This window comes from Salvelinus fontinalis, chromosome 11, assembly GCF_029448725.1.
Source record: "Salvelinus fontinalis isolate EN_2023a chromosome 11, ASM2944872v1, whole genome shotgun sequence".
Classification (NCBI taxonomy): domain Eukaryota; kingdom Metazoa; phylum Chordata; class Actinopteri; order Salmoniformes; family Salmonidae; genus Salvelinus; species Salvelinus fontinalis.
In genome coordinates this window covers 59,321,956-59,334,455 of record NC_074675.1, presented here as the reverse complement: position 1 = coordinate 59,334,455, position 12,500 = coordinate 59,321,956, and the positions used below count along the sequence as shown (strand labels likewise).

The 12,500-nt window shown below is 48.3% G+C and overlaps 1 protein-coding gene across 3 annotated transcripts in view; it reads left to right on the top strand.

The window, feature by feature from the left end:
* The window catches only part of camta2 (calmodulin binding transcription activator 2), a 159,148-nt gene that overhangs the window by 14,321 nt on the left and 132,327 nt on the right, over positions 1 to 12,500 (top strand). For all 3 annotated transcript variants that reach the window (XR_008761461.1, XM_055939155.1, XM_055939154.1), the window contains exons 3-4: positions 3,772 to 3,878; positions 6,351 to 6,418. Coding sequence is in view for 2 of the 3 variants with exons in the window: in XM_055939155.1 (XP_055795130.1) it covers positions 3,772 to 3,878; positions 6,351 to 6,418 (175 nt within the window). In the remaining variant the exon portion in view is untranslated. The remainder of the gene's footprint in view (positions 1 to 3,771; positions 3,879 to 6,350; positions 6,419 to 12,500) is intronic.

Here is a 12,500-nt window from a genome sequence, read left to right as displayed (position 1 = left end):
TCCATCTCTCCGTCTCCCCGTCTCTCCATCCGTCTCCCCGTCTCTCCATCCGTCTCCCCGTCTCTCCATCCGTCTCTCCATTTTTCCATCTTTCCGTCTCTCTATCCATCTCTCCGTCTCTCCATCCATCCATCCATTTCTCCATCTCTCCATCCATCTCTCCGTCTCTCCATCCATCTCTCCGTCTCTATCATCTTTCCATCTCTCCATCCATCTCTCCGTCTCTATCATCTCTCCATCTCTCCGTCTCTATCATCTCTCCATCTCTCCATCCATCTCTCCATCTCTCCGTCTCTCCGTCTCTCCGTCTCTCCATCTCTCCGTCTCTCCGTCTCTCCATCTCTCCATCCATCTCTCCATATTTTTCTCCATCCATCCATCCGTCTCTCTGTCTCCATCTCTCTATCCATCTCTCCATCTCTCCATCTCTCCATCTCTCCATCCATCTCTCCATCCATCTCTCCATCCATCTCTCCATCTCTCCATCCATCTCCATCCAGCTCTCCGTCTCTCTGTCTCTCCATCTCTCCATCCATCTCTCCGTCTCTCCATCCGTCTATCCATCTCTCCATCTCTCCATCCGTCTATCCATCTCTCCATCCGTCTATCCATCTCTCCATCATCTCTCCATCTCTCCATCATCTCTCCATCTCTCCATCATCTCTCCATCTCTCCATCTCTCCATCCATCTCCCCGTCTCTCTGTCTCTCCATCTCTCCATCCATCTCTCCATCCATCTCTCCGTCTCTCTATCCATCTCTCCATCTCTCCATCTCTCCATCATCTCTCCATCTCTCCATCTCTCCATCCATCTCTCCGTCTCCCCGTCTCTCCATCCGTCTCCCCGTCTCTCCATCCGTCTCCCCGTCTCTCCATCCGTCTCCCCGTCTCTCCATCCGTCTCTCCATTTTTCCATCTTTCCGTCTCTCTATCCATCTCTCCGTCTCTCCGTCTCTCCATTTCTCCATCTCTCCATCTCTCCATCTCTCCTTCCATCTCTCCGGCTCTCCATCTCTCCATCTCTCCATCTCTCCATCTCTCCTTCCATCTCTCCATCTCTCCATCTCTCCATCCATCTCTCTGTCTCTCCTTCCATCTCTCCGGCTCTCCATTTCTCCATCCATCTCTCCATCTCTCCATCCATCTCTCCGTCTATCCATCTCTCCATCTCTCCATCCATCTCTCCGTCTATCCATCTCTCCATCTCTCCATCTCTCCATCCATCTCTCCGTCTCCCCGTCTCTCCATCCGTCTCCCCGTCTCTCCATCCGTCTCCCCGTCTCTCCATCCGTCTCTCCATTTTTCCATCTTTCCGTCTCTCTATCCATCTCTCCGTCTCTCCGTCTCTCCATTTCTCCATCTCTCCATCTCTCCATCTCTCCTTCCATCTCTCCGGCTCTCCATCTCTCCATCTCTCCATCTCTCCATCTCTCCTTCCATCTCTCCGTCTCTCCATTTCTCCATCTCTCCATCTCTCCATCTCTCCATCTCTCCATTTCTCCATCTCTCCATCTCTCCATCTCTCCTTCCATCTCTCTGTCTCTCCTTCCATCTCTCCGTCTCTCCATTTCTCCATCTCTCCATCTCTCCATCTCTCCATCATCTCTCCATCTCTCCATCCATCTCTCCGTCTATCCATCTCTCCATCTCTCCATCCATCTCTCCGTCTATCCATCTCTCCATCTCTCCATCCATCTCTCCGTCTATCCATCTCTCCATCTCTACATCTCTCCATCTCTCCATCCATCTCTCCGTCTCCCCGTCTCTCCATCTCTCCATCTCTCCATCTCTCCTTCCATCTATCCATCTCTCCATCTCTCCATCCATCTCTCCGTCTATCCATCTCTCCATCTCTCCATCCATCTCTCCGTCTATCCATCTCTCCATCTCTACATCTCTCCATCTCTCCATCCATCTCTCCGTCTATCCATCTCTCCATCTCTACATCTCTCCATCTCTCCATCCATCTCTCCGTCTCCCCGTCTCTCCATCCGTCTCCCCGTCTCTCCATCCGTCTCCCCGTCTCTCCATCCGTCTCTCCATTTTTCCATCTTTCCGTCTCTCTATCCATCTCTCCGTCTCTCCATCCATCCATCCATCTCTCCATCTCTCCATCCATCTCTCCGTCTCTCCATCCATCTCTCCGTCTCTATCATCTTTCCATCTCTCCATCCATCTCTCCGTCTCTATCATCTCTCCATCTCTCCGTCTCTATCATCTCTCCATCTCTCCATCCATCTCTCCATCTCTCCGTCTCTCCGTCTCTCCATCTCTCCGTCTCTCCGTCTCTCCATCTCTCCATCCATCTCTCCATATTTTTCTCCATCCATCCATCCGTCTCTCTGTCTCCATCTCTCTATCCATCTCTCCATCTCTCCATCTCTCCATCTCTCCATCCATCTCTCCATCCATCTCTCCATCCATCTCTCCATCTCTCCATCCATCTCCATCCAGCTCTCCGTCTCTCTGTCTCTCCATCTCTCCATCCATCTCTCCGTCTCTCCATCCGTCTATCCATCTCTCCATCTCTCCATCCGTCTATCCATCTCTCCATCCGTCTATCCATCTCTCCATCATCTCTCCATCTCTCCATCATCTCTCCATCTCTCCATCATCTCTCCATCTCTCCATCTCTCCATCCATCTCCCCGTCTCTCTGTCTCTCCATCTCTCCATCCATCTCTCCATCCATCTTTCCGTCTCTCTATCCATCTCTCCATCTCTCCATCTCTCCATCATCTCTCCATCTCTCCATCTCTCCATCCATCTCTCCGTCTATCCATCTCTCCATCTCTCCATCCATCTCTCCGTCTATCCATCTCTCCATCTCTCCATCTCTCCATCCATCTCTCCGTCTCCCCGTCTCTCCATCCGTCTCCCCGTCTCTCCATCCGTCTCCCCGTCTCTCCATCCGTCTCCCCGTCTCTCCATCCGTCTCTCCATTTTTCCATCTTTCCGTCTCTCTATCCATCTCTCCGTCTCTCCGTCTCTCCATTTCTCCATCTCTCCATCTCTCCATCTCTCCTTCCATCTCTCCGGCTCTCCATCTCTCCATCTCTCCATCTCTCCATCTCTCCTTCCATCTCTCCATCTCTCCATCTCTCCATCCATCTCTCCGTCTCTCCATCCATCTCTCTGTCTCTCCTTCCATCTCTCCGGCTCTCCATTTCTCCATCCATCTCTCCATCTCTCCATCCATCTCTCCGTCTATCCATCTCTCCATCTCTCCATCCATCTCTCCGTCTATCCATCTCTCCATCTCTCCATCTCTCCATCCATCTCTCCGTCTCCCCGTCTCTCCATCCGTCTCCCCGTCTCTCCATCCGTCTCCCCGTCTCTCCATCCGTCTCTCCATTTTTCCATCTTTCCGTCTCTCTATCCATCTCTCCGTCTCTCCGTCTCTCCATTTCTCCATCTCTCCATCTCTCCTTCCATCTCTCCGGCTCTCCATCTCTCCATCTCTCCATCTCTCCATCTCTCCTTCCATCTCTCCGTCTCTCCATTTCTCCATCTCTCCATCTCTCCATTTCTCCATCTCTCCATTTCTCCATCTCTCCATCTCTCCATCTCTCCTTCCATCTCTCTGTCTCTCCTTCCATCTCTCCGGCTCTCCATTTCTCCATCCATTTCTCCATCTCTCTGTCTCTCCATCCATCTCTTCATTTTCTCACCTTTTCTCTCACCCTACCAACTCCTTCACCTAACAACCTTTGTGTGTGTGTGTATTTCTGTGTGTGTGTGTGTCTCTGTGTGTGTGTGTGTGTGTATGTAGAGAACAGTCGAGGCCAGATGAAGGTGTTTCTGCCGAACAAGTTGTTGGAGCGTCTTCCTCAAACCACCTCCCTACCCAAGGAGAGACTACGATGGAACACCAACGAGGTAGAGTTATGAACTAGTTATAGACTGGTTATAGACCATACTCCCTACCCAAGGAGAGACTACGATGGAACACCAACGAGGTAGAGTTATGAACTAGTTATAGACTAGACTGGTTATAGACTAGTTATAGACTAGTTATATTCTGGTTATGGACTAGTTATAGACCATACTGGAATAAATACAAATAAAAACAAAAAAGGGAAAGAAATCCCTCAGTTTAAAATAAGTCATATGATATGAATTTGGTAAAGCAAAATAATCACATTGCAGTGAATCAAAACAAAACATGAAAAAGCCTTGAACTGTACAGCAAGAAGCTACATAACTACCTTAATTGTATAATGTTCTCAACAATGGTAAGGAGAAAAACAACAACGGATGACTATGCAGTAGGATTAGCACGAAGATTGGATTGGATACAATAGACTGTTATAGACTGGTTATAGACTGCCCTGTAGACTCATTATAGACTGGTTATGGACTAGTTATAGTCTGGTTATGGACTAGTTATATTCTGGTTATGGACTAGTTATAGACCATACTGGTTATAGACTGTTATAGACTGCCCTGTAGACTCATTATAGACTGGTTATGGACTAGTTATAGTCTGTTTGTAGACTACCTATAGATTGGTTGTAGACTGGTTATAAAGCCCTTCTTACATCAGCTGATGTCACAAAGTGCTGTACAGAAACCCAGCCTAAAACCCCAAACAGCAAGCAATGCAGGTGTAGAAGCACGGTGGCTAGGAAAAACTCCATAGAATTGTTATAGACTAGTTATAGACTAGTTATATAGTAATTATTGACTGGTTATAGACTAGTTATAGACTAGTTATATAGTAATTATTGACTGGTTATAGCCTGTTTATAGCCTGGTTATAGACTAGTTATATAGTAATTATTGACTGGTTATAGACTAGACTGGTTTTAAACTAGCTTTAGACTGGTTACAGACTGGTTATAGACTAATTATAGACTGTTATAGCCTGGTTATAGCTTGGTTATAGCTTGGTTATAGACTGGTTATAGACTGGTTATATAGTACTTATTGACTGGTTATAGACTAGACTGGTTTTAAACTAGCTTTAGACTGGTTACAGACTGGTTATAGACTAGTTCTATAGTACTTATTGACTGGTTATAGACTGGTTATAGACTGGTTATAGCCTGGTTATAGCCTGGTTATAGACTAGCTATAGACATATTATAGACTAGTTATGACTGGTTATATACTTGTTATTGACTAAACTGGTTATAGACTCGACCGATTATATACATGTTATGAACTGGTTATAGACTGATTATATACATGTTATGAACTGGTTATAGTCTGATTATATACATGTTATGAACTGGTTATAGACTGATTATATACATGTTATGAACTGGTTATAGTCTGATTATATACATGTTATGAACTGGTCATAGACTGATTATATACATGTTATGAACTGGTTATAGTCTGATTATATACATGTTATGAACTGGTTATAGACTGGTTATAGACTGATTATATACATGTTATGAACTGGTTATAGTCTGATTATATACATGTAATGAACTGGTTATACACTGATTATATACATGTTATGAACTGGTTATAGACTGATTATATACATGTTATGAACTGGTCATAGACTGATTATATACATGTTATGAACTGGTTATAGTCTGATTATATACATGTTATGAACTGGTTATAGACTGATTATATACATGTTATGAACTGGTTATAGTCTGATTATATACATGTTATGAACTGGTTATAGACTGATTATATACATGTTATGAACTGGTTATATACATGTTATGAACTGGTTATAGTCTGATTATATACATGTTATGAACTGGTTATAGACTGATTATATACATGTTATGAACTGGTTATAGTCTGATTATATACATGTTATGAACTGGTTATAGTCTGATTATATACATGTTATGAACTGGTTATAGTCTGATTATAGACATGTTATGAACTGGTTATAGACTGATTATATACATGTTATGAACTGGTTATAGACTGATTATATACATGTTATGAACTGGTTATAGTCTGATTATATACATGTTATGAACTGGTTATAGACTGATTATATACATGTTATGAACTGGTTATAGTCTGATTATATACATGTTATGAACTGGTTATAGTCTGATTATATACATGGTATAGACTGATTATATACGTGGTATAGACTGATAATATACATGGTATAGACTGATTATAGGTTTATATACTTTTATAGACTGGACTGGTTATAAACTAGTTATAGGCTGATTTATATAGTTATATACTGGTTATAGGCTGGTTATAGACTAGTTTTTAGCTGTTACAGATTATTCTTCAAGTAAAAGTTATAGGCTGATTTCCATACTTGTTATAGAAGGACTGGTTCCAGACTAGTGACTAGTAATAAGGTAGTAGTACAGTGGTTATGAACTGGTTATAACAGCTGTTGTTTCCTAGGAGATCGCGTCCTACTTGATCACATTTGACAGACATGAAGAGTGGCTATCCTGCTCGCTCAAGACCAGGTAACTCACCAACACACACACACCAACACACACCAACACACACACACTGAGAAACATACACACACACCAACACACACACACTGAGAAACACACACCAAGAAACACCAACACACACACACACCAAGAAACACCAACACACACACACACACCAAGAAACACCAACACACACACACTGAGAAACATACACACACACACACCAAGAAACACCAACACACACACACACCAAGAAACACCAACACACACACACTGAGAAACATACACACACACACACCAAGAAACACCAACACACACACACACACTGAGAAACACACACCAAGAAACACCAACACACACACACACCAAGAAACACCAACACACACACACACACCAAGAAACACCAACACACTGAGAAACACACACCAAGAAACACCAACACACACACACACCAAGAAACACCAACACACACACACACACCAAGAAACACCAACACACACACACTGAGAAACACACACACACACCAACACACACACACAGAGAAACACACACCAACACACACCGAGAAACACCAACACACACACTGAGAAACACACACACACACACACACACACACACCGAGAAACACACACACACACACACACACACACACACACACACACACACACACACACACACACACACACTGAGAAACACACACATACACACCGAGAAACACACACACACACACACACACTGAGAAACACACACACACACACACACACACACACACACACACACTGAGAAACACACACACACACACACACACACACACACACACACACACACACACACACACACACCGAGAAACACCAACACCCACCATCTCACCCACATCTCACCCACATCTCACCCACCATCTCACCCACCATCTCACCCACCATCTCACCCACCATCTCACCCACATCTCACCCACATCTCACCCACCATCTCACCCACATCTCACCCACCATCTCACCCACCATCTCACCCACCATCTCACCCACATCTCACCCACCATCTCACCCACATCTCACCCACCATCTCACCCACATCTCACCCACCATCTCACCCACCATCTCACCCACATCTCACATCTCACCCACATCTCACATCTCACCCACATCTCACATCTCACCCACCTCTCACATCTCACCCACATCTCACATCTCACCCACCTCTCACATCTCACCCACATCTCACATCTCACCCACCTCTCACATCTCACCCACCATCTCACCCACATCTCACCCACCATCTCACCCACATCTCACCCACCATCTCACCCACATCTCACCCACCATCTCACCCACATCTCACCCACATCTCACCCACCATCTCACCCACATCTCACATCTCACCCACATCTCACATCTCACCCACATCTCACATCTCACCCACCTCTCACATCTCACCCACCTCTCACATCTCACCCACCTCTCACATCTCACCCACATCTCACATCTCACCCACCTCTCACATCTCACCCACATCTCACCCACATCTCACCCACATCTCACATCTCACCCACATCTCACCCACATCTCACATCTCACCCACCTCTCACATCTCACCCACATCTCACCCACATCTCACATCTCACCCACATCTCACTCACATCTCACCCACATCTCACATCTCACCCACCTCTCACATCTCACCCACATCTCACATCTCACCCACCTCTCACATCTCACCCACATCTCACCCACATCTCACCCACCATCTCACCCACATCTCACCCACCATCTCACCCACATCTCACCCACCATCTCACCCACATCTCACCCACCATCTCACCCACATCTCACCCACCATCTCACCCACATCTCATCCACATCTCACCCACCATCTCACCCACCATCTCACCCACATCTCACATCTCACTCACATCTCACCCACATCTCACATCTCACTCACATCTCACCCACATCTCACATCTCACCCACATCTCACATCTCACCCACCTCTCACATCTCACCCACCTCTCACATCTCACCCACATCTCACCCACATCTCACCCACCTCTCACATCTCACCCACATCTCACCCACATCTCACCCACATCTCACATCTCACCCACATCTCACCCACATCTCACATCTCACCCACCTCTCACATCTCACCCACATCTCACCCACATCTCACATCTCACCCACATCTCACCCACATCTCACATCTCACCCACATCTCACCCACATCTCACATCTCACCCACATCTCACCCACATCTCACATCTCACCCACATCTCACCCACATCTCACATCTCACCCACATCTCACATCTCACCCACATCTCACCCACATCTCACCCACATCTCACATCTCACCCACCATCTCACCCACCATCTCACCCACCATCTCACCCACATCTCACATCTCACCCACATCTCACATCTCACCCACCTCTCACATCTCACCCACATCTCACCCACATCTCACATCTCACCCACCATCTCACCCACCATCTCACCCACCATCTCACATCTCACCCACCATCTCACCCACCATCTCACCCACCATCTCACCCACCATCTCACCCACCATCTCACCCACCATCTCACCCACATCTCACATCTCACCCACCTCTCACATCTCACCCACATCTCACCCACATCTCACATCTCACCCACCATCTCACCCACCATCTCACCCACATCTCACCCACATCTCACCCACATCTCACCCACATCTCACCCACATCTCACATCTCACCCACATCTCACCCACATCTCACCCACATCTCACATCTCACCCACCTCTCACATCTCACCCACATCTCACCCACATCTCACCCACATCTCACCCACATCTCACCCACATCTCACATCTCACCCACATCTCACCCACATCTCACCCACCATCTCACCCACCATCTCACCCACCATCTCACCCACATCTCACAACTCACCTCACCCACCATCTCACCCACCATCTCACCCACCACCTCACCCACCATCTCACCCACCATCTCACCCACATCTCACATCTCACCCACCATCTCACCCACATCTCACAACTCACCCACCATCTCACCCACCATCTCACCCACATCTCACAACTCACCCACCCTCTCACCCACCATCTCACATCTCACCCACATCTCACTCACATCTCACCCACCTCTCACATCTCACCCACATCTCACATCTCACCCACATCTCACATCTCACCCACATCTCACATCTCACCCACATCTCACATCTCACCCACATCTCACATCTCACCCACCTCTCACATCTCACCCACCTCTCACATCTCACCCACATCTCACATCTCACCCACCTCTCACATCTCACCCACATCTCACATCTCACCCACCTCTCACATCTCACCCACATCTCACCCACATCTCACCCACATCTCACATCTCACCCACATCTCACCCACATCTCACATCTCACCCACCTCTCACATCTCACCCACATCTCACCCACATCTCACATCTCACCCACATCTCACTCACATCTCACCCACATCTCACATCTCACCCACCTCTCACATCTCACCCACATCTCACATCTCACCCACCTCTCACATCTCACCCACCATCTCACCCACATCTCACCCACCATCTCACCCACATCTCACCCACCATCTCACCCACATCTCACCCACCATCTCACCCACATCTCACCCACCATCTCACCCACATCTCACCCACCATCTCACCCACATCTCATCCACATCTCACCCACCATCTCACCCACCATCTCACCCACATCTCACATCTCACCCACATCTCACATCTCACCCACATCTCACATCTCACCCACATCTCACATCTCACCCACATCTCACATCTCACCCACCTCTCACATCTCACCCACATCTCACATCTCACCCACATCTCACATCTCACCCACCTCTCACATCTCACCCACCTCTCACATCTCACCCACATCTCACCCACCTCTCACATCTCACCCACATCTCACCCACATCTCACCCACATCTCACATCTCACCCACATCTCACCCACATCTCACATCTCACCCACCTCTCACATCTCACCCACATCTCACCCACATCCCACATCTCACCCACATCTCACCCACATCTCACATCTCACCCACATCTCACCCACATCTCACATCTCACCCACATCTCACCCACATCTCACATCTCACCCACATCTCACCCACATCTCACATCTCACCCACATCTCACCCACATCTCACATCTCACCCACATCTCACCCACATCTCACCCACATCTCACATCTCACCCACCATCTCACCCACCATCTCACCCACCATCTCACCCACATCTCACATCTCACCCACATCTCACATCTCACCCACCTCTCACATCTCACCCACATCTCACCCACATCTCACATCTCACCCACCATCTCACCCACCATCTCACATCTCACCCACCATCTCACCCACCATCTCACCCACCATCTCACCCACCATCTCACCCACCATCTCACCCACCATCTCACCCACATCTCACATCTCACCCACCTCTCACATCTCACCCACATCTCACCCACATCTCACATCTCACCCACCATCTCACCCACCATCTCACCCACATCTCACCCACATCTCACCCACATCTCACCCACATCTCACCCACATCTCACATCTCACCCACATCTCACCCACATCTCACCCACATCTCACATCTCACCCACCTCTCACATCTCACCCACATCTCACTCACATCTCACCCACATCTCACCCACATCTCACCCACATCTCACATCTCACCCACATCTCACCCACATCTCACCCACATCTCACCCACCATCTCACCCACCATCTCACCCACCATCTCACCCACATCTCACAACTCACCTCACCCACCATCTCACCCACCATCTCACCCACCACCTCACCCACCATCTCACCCACCATCTCACCCACATCTCACATCTCACCCACCATCTCACCCACATCTCACAACTCACCCACCATCTCACCCACCATCTCACCCACATCTCACAACTCACCCACCATCTCACCCACCATCTCACATCTCACCCACATCTCACTCACATCTCACCCACCTCTCACATCTCACCCACATCTCACATCTCACCCACATCTCACATCTCACCCACATCTCACATCTCACCCACCTCTCACATCTCACCCACATCTCACATCTCACCCACCTCTCACTCACCTCTCACTCACATCTCACCCACATCTCACCCACATCTCACCCACCATCTCACCCACATCTCACCCACCATCTCACCCACCATCTCACCCACATCTCACCCACATCTCACCCACATCTCACCCACATCTCACCCACATCTCACCCACATCTCACATCTCACCCACATCTCACCCACATCTCACTCACATCTCACCCACATCTCACCCACATCTCACCCACATCTCACATCTCACCCACCATCTCACCCACCATCTCACCCACCATCTCACATCTCACCCACCATCTCACCCACCATCTCACCCACCATCTCACCCACCATCTCACCCACATCTCACCCACATCTCACATCTCACCCACCTCTCACATCTCACCCACATCTCACCCACATCTCACATCTCACCCACATCTCACCCACATCTCACCCACATCTCACATCTCACCCACATCTCACCCACATCTCACATCTCACCCACCATCTCACCCACCATCTCACATCTCACCCACCATCTCACCCACCATCTCACCCACCATCTCACCCACATCTCACCCACATCTCACATCTCACCCACCTCTCACATCTCACCCACATCTCACCCACATCTCACATCTCACCCACCATCTCACCCACCATCTCACCCACATCTCACCCACATCTCACCCACATCTCACCCACATCTCACCCACATCTCACATCTCACCCACATCTCACCCACATCTCACCCACCTCTCACATCTCACCCACCTCTCACATCTCACCCACATCTCACCCACATCTCACATCTCACCCACATCTCACCCACCATCTCACCCACCATCTCACCCACATCTCACATCTCACCCACATCTCACATCTCACCCACCTCTCACATCTCACCCACATCTCACCCACATCTCACCCACATCTCACATCTCACCCACCATCTCACCCACCATCTCACATCTCACCCACCATC